We start from the raw sequence: 15,965 nt of genomic DNA, 5'->3' as shown, positions 1-15,965 counted from the left end.
AGAATTCTTGATCAAGTTGACTCAACGTATATAGATGCATTCGCAACATTTACCGAAGCAACAAGTCCGACAGTACCTTTCAATCGATCAGATTTATTTCATAGTGGACTATCTTTTCGCGCAGACGCCACAGCGACCGTTACTATAATAGTCGATTAGTAGTTGCTGTGCCGTCGTGTAGTCATAATGTGTCGGTCAGTGATTAAAGAGCTGCACGATCACAGTCTACAGCTGAATCGGTGGTTTCTAAAGCCGATAGGCGCGTGGCCGCGATCAACCACAACTTCGAGCAGCGAGAAAGCTGTGTCTCGCGCTCTAATATTCGTTTGTTATTTTTTAATAGCCTTCACCGTGATACCATGCGCATTTAACATCGTTCTCGAGGAGAAGGACGTCGAGCTGAAACTTCGTGCAATTGGCCCGCTGAGTCATTGGCTCATGGGTGGAATGAATTATTGTTCCCTACTGCTGCATAGCGCCGATATACATCGATGCATGCGACATATGGAAATGGATTGGCGGATCATCAGGCGATCGCAGCATCGCGAGATCATGGTGAGGACCGCGAAGCTGGGCAGATTCGTGGCAGGTTTCTGCGCGATATTCATGCACGGCGGCGTCTTCTCCTACAGCATCGTGTCCGGGATGACGACGGTGATGGTGCCGATCGACGACAATCGGAGCGTCCCGATGCTTCAGCTGCCTTGTCCCTCGTACAGCAAGTTTGTGGATGCTCGATTCAGTCCGGCAAATGAAATCGTGCTAATAATGCAGCTGTTGTCATGTTTCATAGTAAATTCCACTACTGTCGGAGCTTGCAGTCTGGCCGCCGTTTTCGCTATGCATGCGTGCGGTCAGCTCGATATCTTGACGTTGTGTCTAGATAAACTTGTCGAAGGTGAAGGTGTGAAAAAAAGTGATACGGTCCAACGAAGATTAGCCGATATCGTGGACCATCACTTGCGTGTTTTAAGGTATTAGTTACAATTATGTATTATATATATTCAAAAATAAAATAATAGTTAGGAATTTGGCTGAAATAAATAAAAAATTAAATCAAAATTGACACATAAAAGCCATAGCGTGGTAATTAGAGCGCAGGGAAGAAACAATCTTTCCTTCTTATTAATTGTTGGTTTATTTCCAACTTAAAATTACAAAAATAACGGGCGTTAATAAGAAGAAAGTGTTGTTTCTTCCCTGCGCTCCAACTACCGCGCTATGGTTCTTATGTGCCAATTTTGATTTAATTTTTCAAAAATGAAATATTCGAAAATATAATTTCAAACATGTAATCGTAATTATCAGACCGTACTCAATTTAATATGCAATACTCTCTCCTTTACTAGGAAACTTTTCGATTTATTAACAAAGAATTATTTCCACTTTCATTTATGCGAGTGAATCGCGAGATTTATCTGAATGACATGATTTAGTTTTAATTTTGATATTAAGAACTATACATTTTTATTTATTCGCTTTTATTCTCATGAGCTACCAAAGCGAGTTTTTGGAAGCTGAATTGTGTTTTTGTCTATATTAACAAAAATTTTGAAGCAACTTTCTATTTATAAAGGAATACTGCAAACAGTGTTTTACGCAAATCTTCAAAATTACATAATTTTATCTTATTTAAGAAAATTTTAAAGAATATTGCAAAATAAACTTCTTCTCTTGTAAATAAAATTTTGATTATAAATTATTTAAACTTCGATATATCATATAATGAAACAGATAAAAATTGCAGTATGTGTTGATAAATAAAAATAGTTTAGACAACATTTTTTAAAATACGACAAAATATTAAACATTTCTCTATTTTCTTAAAATTTAAATTTTAGATTTATAGCACGCATCGAAGATGTTATGCATCAAATATGTCTGGTAGAATTAGTTGGATGTACATTTAACTTGTGTATGCTTGGATATTATTCAATTACGGTATGCTAATCATCTTAAAAGGTGAATAATCATAATCACACTTTAATAACACGCCTTTTAAAAGTCTCAAAAAAATTTTCAATTTGTTATAATCTTTTTAGTGGTGGAATAAAATTGATGCAAAGAGTATAGCAGCATATATTATTGTATATATATCCATGAGTTTCAATATTTTTATATTTTGTTACATAGGTGAAATTTTAACACAACAGGTAAAGAGACAGTGAATATCGTCTAGCATAAATATTAACATATATTTTTAATAACCATATTTATTAGTGCAAGAAAGTTGGTGAAACAGCGTATATGACTGATTGGTATCGCTTACCTCATAAAACAGCTCTTGGCTTGATCTTGATCATATCCAGATCGAGTTTTGTGATCAAAATAACTGCTGGAAAATTAATTCAACTTTCCATTGCGACTTTCAGTGACGTGAGTATCAACAATTTTTTTTTCAGAAGCATTTCGGCAAGTTATTAATCATTCCAGGTTATCAAAACGTCTCTCGTCTATCTGAATATTTTACGAACTGTCACAACGTAAACATGAATATGTGATCGTAGAAGTTTCCGATATATTCTCATCTCCTTTATCTGTATAACATTTTTAAAATAAAGGCACACAAATATATTATTATTTATTTGTTATTAAAAAATACAATTTAAAATTAAAATTAAAATTAAAAATTGCCGAGAGAGAGAAATACAGATTGTATTATAATTATTATAATTTTTGGCATTCTTTACAAATTATCTTGTATTACTTCCTATGTTTTATTTATTAATAGCAACATGTAAAATATTAAATATTATGCCATAAAATATTAAGTGACATAAGTGACAATTATATGCACCAAAGCATATTAATCCACAAAGCTCTCTTTACAATAAGCGCTACCTTTCCGCGAGTTATTGATTAAATGCATACGTTCTCTCAGAAAGCATAACTCTGTACGTTCATCAAACAACTCGCGCAGGCGCTCGTTTGAATATAACTCCAACGCACTACTTGTTACTACATACATATTTGTCACATTCAGTGCATCGTGCGCTTCCACGAAGCGTCCATCATGACGTACTCCGAGCGTGTGTCAACAAACATTCAACTCACATATAAAAATAATAACGATTACAGTTTACAATTAGCTCGTTGGTTTCTAATGCCACTCGGTATTTGGTCGCGAATAAGCATGACAACGAAAGCCGAGAAATTTACTTCATACGTGCATGTTCTTGTCTGTTCGTCCTTAATGACAATCGTTACGGTGCCGTTTTTCTTATATGTATGGCTGGAAGAGAAAGATATAGAGACAAAATTGAGCATGCTAGGTCCGTTGAGTCACTGGATTATGGGCATGATTAATTATTGTTTACTCCTTGCATTCACTAACGATATACGCAAATGCGTGCAACACATGGAAATGGATTGGAGACTGGTTAAAAATAACGAGGATCAACAGGTGATGCTACAACAAGCCAAGGTCGGTCGTTTTGTCTCCGGAATCTGCGCGATATTCATGCAGAGTGGCACATTTCTCTTCGCTATAGTCAAATCATTGACTACCACGATCGTTATCGTTGGCAATGAAACCATTTCAATGCGTCTAATGGCTTGTCCGATTTACAGCAAGTTTATCGATACAAGATTCAGTCCCGCGAATGAAATCATGCAAGTTGTAGAAATATTATCAACTTTTATAGTTAATTCCGTTACAGTAAGCATTTGCAGTCTCGATGTGATTTTTGCTATGCACGCGTACGCTCAGTTGACCGTGTTATTTTCGTGGTTAAATAAACTTGTGGACAAAAATAATGAAAACAATTTCGCTAGACGAAGACTGGCTATTATTGTGGAACATCATTTGAGAGTGCTGAGGTATTTCATTTAAGTATATGCATTCGCACTACATGTGATTTTATAATATTAAAAAAATATTCGCATGAAAAAAATGACTTATATTAAACAAAATGTTTCTTTTCCTCAAAAAAAAGATGTTATGTTAAACGTTAAGATTGCATATATTTGTTTCAGTTTTATATCACGTATGGAATCTATTATGCAAAATATTTGTCTTGTGGAATTGCTGGGCTGTACAATGAATATGTGTTTACTTACTTATTACTTTATTACGGTATGCTAAAAACAAGAAAGGTGAATATGTGATAATCGCATATGTTTATTTATGAAATGTCAGTTTAGTAATTATACATATATTTATTATATAAATATCAGAAAAAGAGAATTAATTATTCGTCATTTTTTAATTATTAATTAGAAAACAACGAGTAATTGATTCTCTTTTTCTGATATTATTTTTATTTTTATAGAATTTTAATACATTGGATGTGGCAAAATTGATATCATTTGTTATTATATACTTATCTGTGGCTTTCAATATTTTTGTATTTTGTTATATTGGTGAGACCCTCACAGAACAGGTAATAATTTGAATTCAAGTCAAATATAATTAATGGCTATGCAGGCAATTTAAAAGATAAATCGTTTTTTATATGTATTTTACTATATTTCTATTAATTTTTATTTAACAAAAGATGTCTTTAATTTAAATTTATTAGTGCAACAACGTCGGTGAAAAGGTGTATATGATTAATTGGTACGAATTACCACATGAAACTGCTCTTGGGCTTGTTTTAATAATAGCACGGTCAAATAATGTTATCAGGTTAACTGCTGGAAAATTCTTTCAATTGTCTATCGCAACTTTTGGTGATGTAAGTATCACATATACATCGTACTTATAATTAAGCATTAATAAAAATTTAATATATTGTATATATTCATTTTCTATTTATTTGTATTATTTATATTAAATTATTGTAACATTTACACCGGCTACATTTTCTAATTTTTAATACGCATTTATTTAAATTAATTTTAAAATTTCCGAAATTACTAACCTGCATTTTATAAGGAAGAGATATTACTATTTCAGATAGTTAAAACTTCCATGGTATATTTGAATATGTTGCGAACGATGAGTCCCTCTGCATGAATAATATTAACTATATTGAAAAACCTAATATATTTTATATAGAATATATAGATATAATAAATAGAAGTATTCAATAAATAGAACAAATTATATTGCAATATTTATAATTATGTTTTGAAAGCGTAATACATTTACGTAGATTTTTACGCCATCCAAAACATCTTTTCTAGTAAAACATTTATGTTTAATACATACGCAAATCTAAATTATATTATATTCAACGTAATTCGTAATTGCAAGATATTATATGTTATGAAGTAATATTTTTCTTAAATATGTCTTACGTATATCGTGTTGCAAATTACGTATTTACATACAATTGACAGAAAATTAACAGAAAGATTTACCATGTTTCCTGTGTGTTCTCCATTCTTAAACAGTCAATGCTATATTTCTGAGTATTATAATTATCGATCAGACATGCGTCTCTCTCGGAAAGCACAACCCTATACGTTCACCAAAGATTCGCGCACGCGCCCGTTCGAACATAATTCCAGTGCATCACCCATCATAGTCAGTGCATTGTGCGTCTCCGCGAAACAATCATGACATACTCCGAGCGTATACCAACAAGCATCAAACTTACATATAAGAACAATAACGATTATAGTCTTCAATTGACTCGTTGGTTCTTAACGCCGATCGCCGCCTGGCCACGAATATGTACATCGACGATCGACAGGGTCTCTTTACAGGCACATATTCTCGCTTGCTTATCCCTGATAATAATTATCATGATGCCGTGTTTGTTATACGTATCATTAGAGGAGAAAGATATCCAGATGAAGTTAAGTGTTATGGGTCCGCTGAGTCACTGGATCATGGGTACCATTAATTACTGGCTGCTACTTATGCGCAGCGAGGATATTCGCGAATGCGTGCGACACATGGAGACGGATTGGAAGCTTGTTCGAAGGATCGACGACCAAGAAGTGATGCTACGATACGCCAAGATTGGTCGTTTCATCGCCGGATTTTGTGCGGTGTTTATGCAGAGCGGAACGTTGCTTTTTGTCGTAGCCAAAGCGATGACATCTATTACTATTCTCGTGGGCAATGTAACGACATCGATGCACCCGATGACTTGTCCGATTTACACCAAATTTATAGACACGAGATTCAGTCCTGCAAATGAGATCATGCTAGCTGTGGAGCTACTATCGTGTTTTATAGTGAATTCGATTACGGTAGGCGCTTGTAGTCTCGCTGCTGTTTTCGCGATGCACGCTTACGGTCAACTCAATATGCTATTCTCGTGGTTAAATAAACTCGTTGCGGATGAGGAAAACGAATATGCTGATCAGAAACTGGCTGCTATAGTGGAGCATCATTTAAGAGTACTGAGGTACTTTATTTAAGTATCGAAATTTGACTACATTTGCGCGCGTTCGTCGTGTGTATTATTGATAACAATTCTATAATAATCACAATCTGATTAAACATTTCTATATTCAAATAATATTTTTATTTGTATATGAAATATATTTATGTTGAACAAAGTGGAATATAGATATTTCCTTCGTTAAAGAAAACCGCGTTGGATTTCATATACATTTCAGTTTTATATCGCGTATGGAAAATATTATGCAAAATATTTGCCTCGTGGAATTGGTGGGATGTACAATAAATATGTGTTTACTTGCATATTACTTTATTACGGTATGCTAAAAATTAGAAAGGTGAATATGTGATCACATTTTATAATTTTTTTTTGTTATTTATGAAATGTCTTTGTATTTATGAAATTTTTAATAATTATATATATATATATATATATATATATATATATATTTAGTATAAATATTAAAAAGAGGCTTAATTCTTCATTATTTTCTAATTATTAATTTTTATCTTTATAGAACTGGAATATATTTGATGCAGGAAAATTGATATCACTTGTCATTATATACCTATCTATGGCTTTCAATATTTTCGTATTTTGTTACATCGGTGAGACTCTCACAGAACAGGTAATAATTTGAATTCAAGTTCAATGTAATTAATGAGTATGCAATAAATTAAAAGTAAGCAATTTTAAAGATAAATCGTAATTTATATTTTATTATGTTTCTAGAATACTTTTATATTCCTAATCAATAAAAAAATTTTTTTAATTTAAATTTATTAGTGCAAAAATGTTGGTGAAAAGGCATATATGATTAATTGGTACGAATTACCACACGAAACTGCTCTTGGGCTTGTTTTGATAATAGCACGGTCAAATAATGTTATCAGATTAACTGCTGGAAAATTATTTCAATTGTCTATCGCAACTTTCGGTGACGTAAGTACTATACATATATCGCACTTATAAACATTAATAAAAATGTAATATATTGTATATATTTATTTTCTATTTATTTCTATTATAAATTATTGTAAAAATTTTTTATCGGTTATTTTCTTATTGAGTGACTCAAATTCTAAATAATACGAATTCGAAAAACAAAAGCTTGCGAAACAGATTTTTGTGTTTGCCTTGTACATAAATATTAATAAAAGTGATTTAATTGTGTAATTTACTTGACTTTGAAAATAAACGAATACAATATAGTTATATTGATCGATGATTGCATTGTCTCTACTAATAATTCGAAATCGAGTTTGGACGAACTTATATTATTAACATTTGAGCCACTCAATTTTTAATACATATTATTTTTAATTAATTTTATAACTTTCGAAATTACTAATCTACATTCTATAAGAAAGAGATATATTGCCATTTCAGATAGTTAAGACTTCCGTGGTATATTTGAATATGTTACGAACGATGAGTCCCTCTGCATGAACAATATTGATTATATTTAAAAATCTAATAAAAATTTTATACAGAACGTAGATATGATAGATAGAAATCAATAAATGAAATAAATTATGTTATGCAATATTTATAACAATGTTAAAACTGTAAGAGATTTGCACGTTATCTAAAACATATTTTCTAAACAATAACGTTAAATCTAAATTATATTTGCTACACACATATTCACACACAAGATTTACAATTGCAAGATATTATGTATTAAACCAAATAATATTTTTCTTTAATATGTTTTACGTATATAGTATTGCAAATTGCACATTTACACATAACTGTGAGAGAGAATTAACAAAAGACTTATATCTGTCATATGTTTCCCATGTGTTATCTTAAACAATCAATGTTACACTTCCGCGAGCAATAATTATTGATCAAGCATGCGTCTCTCTCGGAAAGCACAACCCTATACGTTCACCAAAGATTCGCGCACGCGCCCGTTCGAACATAATTCCAGTGCATCACCCATTATAGTCAGTGCATTGTGCGTCTCCGCGAAACAATCATGACGTGCTCCGAGCGTGTGCCAATGAGCATAAAACTTACACATAAAAACAATAACGATTATAGTCTTCAACTGACTCGTTGGTTCCTGATACCGATTGCCGCCTGGCCACAGGAACGCAAATCCACGACCGAAAGGATCTCTTTGCTGGCGCATGTTCTTGCTTGTTTGTTCCTGATAATAATCATCATGGTGCCGTGTTTGTTATACGTATCATTAGAGGAGAAAGATATTCAAATAAAACTAAGCGCCATGGGTCCGCTGAGTCACTGGATCATGGGTACCATTAATTACTGGTTGCTTCTTACGCGCAGCGACGACATCCGCGAATGCGTGCGACATATGGAGATGGATTGGAGGCTGGTTCGAAGGATCGACGATCAAGAAGTGATGCTACGATACGCCAAGATCGGTCGTTTCATCGCCGGATTCTGTGCGGTATTTATGCAGAGCGGGACGTTCCTTTTTGTCATAGCCAAAGCGATGACATCTATTACTATCCTCGTGGGCAACGTAACGACATCGATGCACCCGATGACTTGTCCGATTTACACCAAATTTATAGACACAAGATTCAGTCCTGCAAATGAGATTATGCTAGCCGTGGAGCTATTATCATGTTTTATAGTGAATTCGATTACGGTGGGCGCTTGCAGTCTTGCTGCAGTTTTTGCGATGCACGCTTACGGTCAACTCAACATGTTATTCTCATGGTTAAATAATCTCGTTGCGGATGAGGACAAGGGAAACGAGTATGCTGAACAAAAGCTGGCTGCTATCGTGGAGCATCATTTAAGAGTGCTGAGGTATTTTATTTAAATATCGAGATTCGATGATCCGAGATGTTAGCGCGTCCTTTATATCATAGATAAAAATTCTTTTCAATCACAATCTAACTAAGCATTTCTATATTAAATAAAATATTTTTATTTCTATATTTTATATGGAAAATATATATATTTATGTTGAACAATGTGGACACAGATATTTCCTTTATTAAAGAAAACTGCCTTGGATCTCATACGTTTCAGTTTTATATCGCGCATGGAAAATATTATGCAAAATATCTGCCTCGTAGAATTGGTGGGATGCACGATGAATATGTGTTTGCTTGCATATTATTCTATTACGGTACGCTAAAGATTTAAAAAGGTGAATATATATTATAGCAGACTTTTATTTGTTTATGTATAGAATGTTAAATGTAATGTCTCCGATTTCATAGAATTGGAGTGATTTTGATGCAGCAAAAATAACGTCATATATTGTTGTATATGTATCTATGGCTTTTAATATTTTTATATTTTGTTACATTGGTGAGATTCTCACGGAACAGGTAATATCCTAAATTTATGATAAATTTTTAAATATGCAGTTGTTAGATACTTGCTTATATATAAAAGTAGTCGGCAACATTAGGTAATTAAATTGCTGATTGCATTAACATTTTTTTATTTTCTAAAATAATGTTCTTAATTTTCTTCATTTTTTAGAAAATGATTATAAAAAGCTTTGAAATATTTTTATTTATTTATTAGTGCAAAAATGTCGGCGAAAAGGCCTATATGACTAATTGGTATGATTTACCGCACAAAACTGCCCTTGGTCTCGTTTTGATAATAGCGCGATCGAGTAATGTTATCAAGATAACTGCTGGAAAATTATTTCAATTGTCTATTACGACTTTTGGTGATGTAAGTAAAACATATATTGCACTTATAAATGGGATATTGTATTAATAAAAGTTTAATACATTTTTTTATACTAATTTTTTATATTAATAAATTATTACAACGTATATTCCTTCATATCTTTCTCCTATTTATTCTTATTTGTTCTCCTTATTAATCTTTTATTATTTCGGAGCCATATTCACTCACGTTTAACATTAATCCTCATGCTCTAATGTTAAATTTATCGAAGTGCGATTAATTGTACCATAAATAGGAAGGAGAGTTGTTCTTGTTTCAGGTAATTAAGACTTCTGTGGTATATTTAAATATTTTAAGAACGATGACGTAAACTAAATAAAATTTAGAAAACATAAATATATTTTGTACAGAGTACAGATGTGATTTGAAAAATAGCAAAAATATGTAATAAATAAAATAAACTATATTATATATTATACTCATATTAATTATTTTTCATGATAACTTTGGCAGTATCTGCATTTTGCAATATATTAAGAGAAGTTGATTTTAAAATTAAAAATATTAAGATTTTTTATAAGATATATGTGTGTGTGTGTGTGTGTATGTGTGTGTGTGTGTGTGTGTGTGTGTGTGTGTGTGTGTGTGTGTATATATACATAAGGTTTTAGTTTCATTAGCAATCAAAAGTAATTACTAATTTAATTAATACAAAAATATGTTTGAAACACACATCTTGATTTTGAAAACATTAATAATTAAAATACAATACATTAATTTGTGGCGATGTGGGTAACAAATATATATCATCGTATAATAAATAAAAAATTACATGTGACATTTAATTGCTTGATTTGAAGTTTCAAGTTTTGAAATAGTAAATCAAATATTATGGCAGCAAATAGGGACATTATTATTTCGAATAATATTAAAAATTCTTTGGGATATACAAATTTACTACAAATTATTGGCGTAAAGTATAGTATAAATCATGACAAGTAAAACAAAATATTGAATTTAATATTTTGCATATACTACAGATGGAATATTTTTCCAAATAGAAAAAAATTTAATAAATAATTGTAATAATTATATAATCGTATATCTAATGCAATTTAAATTTGATAATCAGCACTATAAATAAGATTTGTGAGAGGGTATAAACTTACAACTCAAATACTTTGCAGTCTAAAAGAATTGACTATCCAATTTTGGTAATACAAATTTCATTTGTTGTATCAATTATAAAAAACTATTCTTCTTCTCACTTTCTTCTTTTGAGGCCGATCGAAGCGCAGATTTATTATATTAATCAATTTCTGAATGCTGTTTTGAATCAATAAAATTAATAAATAAAATAGAACTAATAGACAATATCAATAATAATGCCAAAGATTTTTATTACATTTTTTTAAATAAAGATGCAGAAAATAAAACATAATAAAATTATTTTATCGACACAATAAAATAATTCCGTCAACAGAATGAATGCGTGAACGAATTGCGTGACCCAGCTGTTATTGCGTTTAATCAGCTGTCATGCAATAAACTCATCGCTGCTTGAATTTGTTATCACCGTAAATATCGATTGCTCAACAACCGTGTGTATTATTCGAAAGTATAGTCTGCAAAATGCGCACGCGTTATTCTATGACTATCGTCCACCGTTTCTTTTTTTTTTGGTTAGTCTGCTCAATTGTATTCGTGCGCTTGCGAAGCGAACATGAAAAGTTCTCTGCAACATGTTCCGATCATATTTAACTACATAGAGGACAAGGAGTATAGCATACAGCCGATTCGTTGGCTTTTGAGGCCGATAAGCATCTGGCCAGTATCGAACTCAATCAAGGAAAGGATTCTGTCGATGGTGTTACTGCTATTGTGCATTTTTCTCATTATCAGTACTTTAATACCTTGTGCATTGGCTATTTTCCTCGATGAGACCAAGGACGTGGAGGCCAAGGTACACGATTTCGGACCTCTCAGCAATTGGGCACTCGCAAGTCTCAAATACTGCTCATTGCTGATGCATGTCGGTGACATACGTCGATGTATCGAACACATCGAATCAGATTGGCGGGCCGTGACAAAAATCGAGGAGCGAGAAATAATGTTGAAGAGTGCCAAGATCGGTCGTTTCATCGCGATATTTTCTGCGATTTTCGTGCATAGCGGGGTGTTCTCTTACAGTATCTTCCAAGCAATGACGTTAAACAAGACTATCGCCGATAACGTGTCAGTGCATTCCCTGCCTTTTGCATTCTATGATAAGATTTTGGATACTACGAGAAGCCCGGCGTACGAGATAATGTTTACGATACAATGTTTATCCACATTTGTAGTAAATTCCATAGTGATAGCCAGTTGCTGTGTCACCTCCGTCTTCGTAATGCATGCCTGTGGTCAATTAAAGATTCTAATGTCCTTATTAAATAATTTTATTGACGAAAATGAAAAGAGAGATTTTTCACAGCAAAAATTCGCAATAGTCGTTGAGCATCATTTGAAGGTACTTAGGTGAGAAATAAATGAATAATTTAATTAGATTTTAATTTTTTTTCGCGAAATTTAAATTTATCTTTTATAGCCTTATAAAAGCTAAATAGTTTCTTAATCAGATTTTTAGTAAAATTCTATTAATCAGAAATTTCTATTAATCAGATTTTTAGTAAAATTTCTAACAAATTTTTTTATATTACATAATTAAAACGGATTTACTTATCTTTTATTTTTGAATTAATAATGTATCAGATATTGATTAATACATTAACCTTATTCATTGAAATATGTTCTGAAATGTACGTCTTAATACAATATGTAAATCATTCATATGTATATGAAAAAAAGTGTGCAAATAATTAATTATTATAGTGCATTTATTCCTAAATATCTTTTTAGCTTCGTGTCTCACATAGAAAAAATTACAAATGTTGTTTGTCTTGTGGAAATAGGGGGATGCACAATGCATATGTGCCTTTTGGGTTATTATTGTATATTGGTAGGTGCACATCATGAAATTCATCGTGAAATATTTACCATTCGTTTTATTTATTTTTTTGAATAAGTTAACTAATCTTTTTCAGGAATGGAATCAAGATAGCAAAGAAGGTATAGTGGCGTATGTTATAATATTGATCTCTGTTACTTTCAATATTTTTATATTTTGTTACATCGGAGAGATCCTTTCAGAGCAGGTAACTGTAATGGCACCGTATATAAAAAATCAAAAATATATCAAATATTTCTTTTGCGATTAATAAGAAATTGCATAATCCAGAACAAAATAATTAATTTCGTATTTAAATTTCATTAAAATGCTATACTGCCGCGAACGTATTTTCCGATTTAATCGTAACAGATGTATAAAATGGATTATAATAGTGCGATCAAATTGGCGAAACCGCCTATATGACAAATTGGTATTTATTACCTGGAAACAGTGCTCTCGGTTTTGTTTTGATAATTTTACGTTCTAGCATCGTGGTCAAAATTACTGCTGGAAAAATGATTGAACTTTCCCTTTCTACCTTTGGTAATGTAAGTATACGAAAATGTATCTCTCGATTTAAATAGATATGTAATTGTTACATGAGTAACATTTTATGTAGATATAATATAGATATATAATATAGATTCTTCAAAAATAAATGGATTATTTTAAAATTAATTTTTCTTTCTTTTATTAGTTGAATAAATATATTCTTTAAAACGACAACATGACTTATAATTGTTTCAGGTAATTAAATCTGCATTAGCATATTTAAACATACTTCGTACTCTTATTACGTAAATATTATTATTAATAATTTTTTTATATATTAAATAGAAAAATTATAAATAGCGAATAATATTTAAGTACAGATTAGTAAGTGATTAAATAATTAAATAATAATGATATTTCTGTGAGAATATTATGTGATATTTTTCTCTGTTTTCAAAGTAAAATTTAGACATTTGTTCGCTTTTTTAAATTTGCAATATATACTTTACTGTATATAATTGTGTTAATAAAATTAATTATTTTATTTTATTCTTTGATAAATCATGATCATGCTACAATATAACTGCACGCTCAAAACTAATACTCGATGCACGAAACTTCAAGTATCGATTACGCTGTTTTCTACCTGTTGCCGCGGCAATATTGCACATGACCACAATAATACACAATAATACATGGATAAAGACTACCTTGCGCATTATGTGCCGTTCAATGTCTGCGCACGCGCTGACTGTTTCTACTGTGTACAACAACAAAGGGATAGCTCAGTAAACTAGCTACCTTCGTCAGAAAATCATGGGACACGATTCCATGAATAATCCTGATATTGTTGCATCTACGTACTTAGTCGACAACGAATATAGTATTCAAATAATACGTTGGATTCTCAAGGCGATTAATCTATGGCCACGGTCTACCGATATTTCGATCGTTGAAAAGGCCCTTTCTAAATTTCTGATATTCATATGCTACTTTCTGATGATCGCCATCATGATACCGAGTGGTCTGAGTATCTTTATGGAGTCGCAGGAGACCTTCGAGGACAAGTTACGTAGCTTCGGTCCTCTCACCTTCTGGTTCATGGCAATGATAAATTATTCCTGTCTGTTAATGCATGTCGATGACATAAGCCGCTGCATAAAACACGTAAAAACAGATTGGCGGCTTATTAAAAAAATCGAAGATCGGCAGCTAATGCTGAGAAACGCTAAGATAGGTAGATTTATCGCCGGTTTCTGCGCCGTGTTCATGCATAGTGGTGTGTTTTCGTACAACGTCGCGCGAGGATTCTCCAAGGATGTTTTATACATGGAAAATAGCAGTGTGATAGTTCGCGCATTACCTTATCCCTTCTATAGCAAGATCCTGAACGCGCATTTCAGTCCGGCGTACGAATTCGTATTCTTTCTACAGTGCTTCTCCACCTTTGTCGTCAATTCCATCACAGTCGCCGCATGTGGCCTCGCGGCAGTTTTCGTGATGCATGCGTGCGGCCAGCTGAAAATTTTAATGTCCTCGTTAGACAATCTTGTGGACGAACAAAATGAAGAGAGACATTCTATGAGGCAAAGATTCGCCATCATTGTGAAGCATCATCTGAGAGTTCTGAGGTAAGCTGTTATTTTTGTTACATATATATATATATATATGTATATATGATATTTTCTGATATTTTATGTCATGTCTGAATCATAAATTTAATTCTAAAGTAATACTAAAGAATTAATATAAGAAAATTTTTTCAATATAAATTTTATGCAAAATTCAATCGAACAAGAATTATAAGATAAATAGGAAGATTAGAATTATAATAAAGTATATTTATATTTGCAGTCTTGTATCTCGTACAGAGAGAATTACGAATATAATATGTCTCGTAGAATTAGTCGGATGTACGATGCACATATGTCTTTTAGGATATTATTGCATTATGGTATGGATATATATTTCATAATATTTATTTTCATTTTATTATTTATTTCCCTTTGATTTCGTATATATATCCTTAACATTCTTTTTAGGATTGGGTACAAGATAACAAACAGAATATTATTTCATATTGTATAATATTAACTTCGGTTACTTTTAATATTTTTATATTTTGTTACATCGGGGAGATCCTTTCCGAGCAGGTAATATTTCATAAATTAAAAGTAAAAATAGAAAGTTTTATGCTATAAAAAAAAGAAATAATACCATATAATTCATATAATCATGATTTATTGAAACGAAAGAGTGTTGGAATCTCTTCAATTGCATTATAATGGTATATAGGTGTATATAAAACAGCCTTTAATAGGGCGAACAAGTTGGTAAATCTGCTTATATGACGAATTGGTATCTCTTGCCTGGGAAAACAGCTCTCGGACTCGTTTTGATAATTTTAAGATCCAACACTGCTCTTAAAATTACTGCTGGAAACATTGTTCAGCTCTCATTTTCTACTTTCGGTGATGTGAGTGATGCAAAGATATATTATTTATTTTATATCTCTTTGAAAAATACATATTTATACTTTTAAATATTTA

The 15,965-nt window shown here is 31.8% G+C and overlaps 6 protein-coding genes across 6 annotated transcripts; all 6 read left to right on the top strand.

Annotated features, from left to right (window-relative positions):
* The first annotated feature begins 70 nt into the window (after window positions 1-70).
* On the top strand, window positions 71-2,424 carry LOC145962586 (odorant receptor 82a-like). The gene is made up of 4 exons (XM_083083784.1): window positions 71-974; window positions 1,842-1,941; window positions 2,043-2,153; window positions 2,221-2,424. Exons 1-4 carry the CDS (start codon window positions 187-189, stop codon window positions 2,422-2,424), a joined length of 1,203 nt encoding a protein of 400 aa, XP_082939910.1. The 5' UTR covers window positions 71-186.
* Window positions 2,425-3,003: 579 nt separating this feature from the next.
* LOC145962712 (odorant receptor 10-like) lies at window positions 3,004-4,957 on the top strand. The gene is made up of 5 exons (XM_083083985.1): window positions 3,004-3,819; window positions 3,976-4,075; window positions 4,272-4,382; window positions 4,521-4,676; window positions 4,898-4,957. Exons 1-5 carry the CDS (start codon window positions 3,014-3,016, stop codon window positions 4,955-4,957), a joined length of 1,233 nt encoding a protein of 410 aa, XP_082940111.1. The 5' UTR covers window positions 3,004-3,013.
* A 365-nt stretch (window positions 4,958-5,322) lies between these two features.
* On the top strand, window positions 5,323-7,793 carry LOC145962698 (odorant receptor 10-like). Its single transcript, XM_083083958.1, has 5 exons — window positions 5,323-6,302; window positions 6,517-6,616; window positions 6,817-6,927; window positions 7,086-7,241; window positions 7,689-7,793. Exons 1-5 carry the CDS (start codon window positions 5,503-5,505, stop codon window positions 7,746-7,748), a joined length of 1,227 nt encoding a protein of 408 aa, XP_082940084.1. The 5' UTR covers window positions 5,323-5,502; the 3' UTR covers window positions 7,749-7,793.
* A 479-nt stretch (window positions 7,794-8,272) lies between these two features.
* On the top strand, window positions 8,273-10,413 carry LOC145962534 (odorant receptor 82a-like). The gene is made up of 5 exons (XM_083083666.1): window positions 8,273-9,089; window positions 9,315-9,414; window positions 9,509-9,619; window positions 9,822-9,977; window positions 10,255-10,413. Exons 1-5 carry the CDS (start codon window positions 8,284-8,286, stop codon window positions 10,303-10,305), a joined length of 1,224 nt encoding a protein of 407 aa, XP_082939792.1. The 5' UTR covers window positions 8,273-8,283; the 3' UTR covers window positions 10,306-10,413.
* A 1,245-nt stretch (window positions 10,414-11,658) lies between these two features.
* Window positions 11,659-13,779, top strand: LOC145969329 (odorant receptor 10-like). Its single transcript, XM_083095399.1, has 5 exons — window positions 11,659-12,452; window positions 12,834-12,933; window positions 13,019-13,129; window positions 13,317-13,472; window positions 13,672-13,779. Exons 1-5 carry the CDS (start codon window positions 11,659-11,661, stop codon window positions 13,723-13,725), a joined length of 1,215 nt encoding a protein of 404 aa, XP_082951525.1. The 3' UTR covers window positions 13,726-13,779.
* Window positions 13,780-14,308: 529 nt separating this feature from the next.
* LOC145962673 (uncharacterized) lies at window positions 14,309-15,881 on the top strand. Its single transcript, XM_083083917.1, has 4 exons — window positions 14,309-15,047; window positions 15,271-15,370; window positions 15,459-15,569; window positions 15,712-15,881. Exons 1-4 carry the CDS (start codon window positions 14,416-14,418, stop codon window positions 15,751-15,753), a joined length of 885 nt encoding a protein of 294 aa, XP_082940043.1. The 5' UTR covers window positions 14,309-14,415; the 3' UTR covers window positions 15,754-15,881.
* The last annotated feature ends 84 nt before the right edge of the window (window positions 15,882-15,965 follow it).

This window comes from Camponotus vicinus, unplaced genomic scaffold (genome assembly GCF_025532165.1).
Source record: "Camponotus vicinus isolate PSW18456_S1 unplaced genomic scaffold, iyCamVici1.0 SCAF_1, whole genome shotgun sequence".
NCBI classification, from domain to species: domain Eukaryota; kingdom Metazoa; phylum Arthropoda; class Insecta; order Hymenoptera; family Formicidae; genus Camponotus; species Camponotus vicinus.
The sequence above is the reverse complement of the archived record's forward strand: the minus strand, read 5'-3'. Positions and strand labels throughout refer to the sequence as shown.

Bases quoted from the DNA above. Each gene is read 5' to 3' on its own strand.
- LOC145962586 (XM_083083784.1), top strand. From the start codon at position 187: ATGTGTCGGTCAGTGATTAAAGAGCTGCACGATCACAGTCTACAGCTG. The intron at 975-1,841 runs GTATTAGTTACA...TTTAAATTTTAG, and splicing joins CATCACTTGCGTGTTTTAAG to ATTTATAGCACGCATCGAAG. The intron at 1,942-2,042 runs GTATGCTAATCA...TAATCTTTTTAG, and splicing joins TTGGATATTATTCAATTACG to TGGTGGAATAAAATTGATGC.
- LOC145962712 (XM_083083985.1), top strand. From the start codon at position 3,014: ATGACGTACTCCGAGCGTGTGTCAACAAACATTCAACTCACATATAAA. The intron at 4,076-4,271 runs GTATGCTAAAAA...TTATTTTTATAG, and splicing joins TTACTTATTACTTTATTACG to AATTTTAATACATTGGATGT. The intron at 4,677-4,897 runs GTAAGTATCACA...TTACTATTTCAG, and splicing joins CTATCGCAACTTTTGGTGAT to ATAGTTAAAACTTCCATGGT.
- LOC145962698 (XM_083083958.1), top strand. From the start codon at position 5,503: ATGACATACTCCGAGCGTATACCAACAAGCATCAAACTTACATATAAG. The intron at 6,928-7,085 runs GTAATAATTTGA...TAAATTTATTAG, and splicing joins GTGAGACTCTCACAGAACAG to TGCAAAAATGTTGGTGAAAA. The intron at 7,242-7,688 runs GTAAGTACTATA...TTGCCATTTCAG, and splicing joins CTATCGCAACTTTCGGTGAC to ATAGTTAAGACTTCCGTGGT.
- LOC145962534 (XM_083083666.1), top strand. From the start codon at position 8,284: ATGACGTGCTCCGAGCGTGTGCCAATGAGCATAAAACTTACACATAAA. The intron at 9,415-9,508 runs GTACGCTAAAGA...CCGATTTCATAG, and splicing joins TTGCATATTATTCTATTACG to AATTGGAGTGATTTTGATGC. The intron at 9,978-10,254 runs GTAAGTAAAACA...TTCTTGTTTCAG, and splicing joins CTATTACGACTTTTGGTGAT to GTAATTAAGACTTCTGTGGT.
- LOC145969329 (XM_083095399.1), top strand. From the start codon at position 11,659: ATGAAAAGTTCTCTGCAACATGTTCCGATCATATTTAACTACATAGAG. The intron at 12,934-13,018 runs GTAGGTGCACAT...AATCTTTTTCAG, and splicing joins TGGGTTATTATTGTATATTG to GAATGGAATCAAGATAGCAA. The intron at 13,473-13,671 runs GTAAGTATACGA...TAATTGTTTCAG, and splicing joins CCCTTTCTACCTTTGGTAAT to GTAATTAAATCTGCATTAGC.
- LOC145962673 (XM_083083917.1), top strand. From the start codon at position 14,416: ATGATCGCCATCATGATACCGAGTGGTCTGAGTATCTTTATGGAGTCG. The intron at 15,371-15,458 runs GTATGGATATAT...CATTCTTTTTAG, and splicing joins TAGGATATTATTGCATTATG to GATTGGGTACAAGATAACAA. The intron at 15,570-15,711 runs GTAATATTTCAT...AATGGTATATAG, and splicing joins GGGAGATCCTTTCCGAGCAG to GTGTATATAAAACAGCCTTT.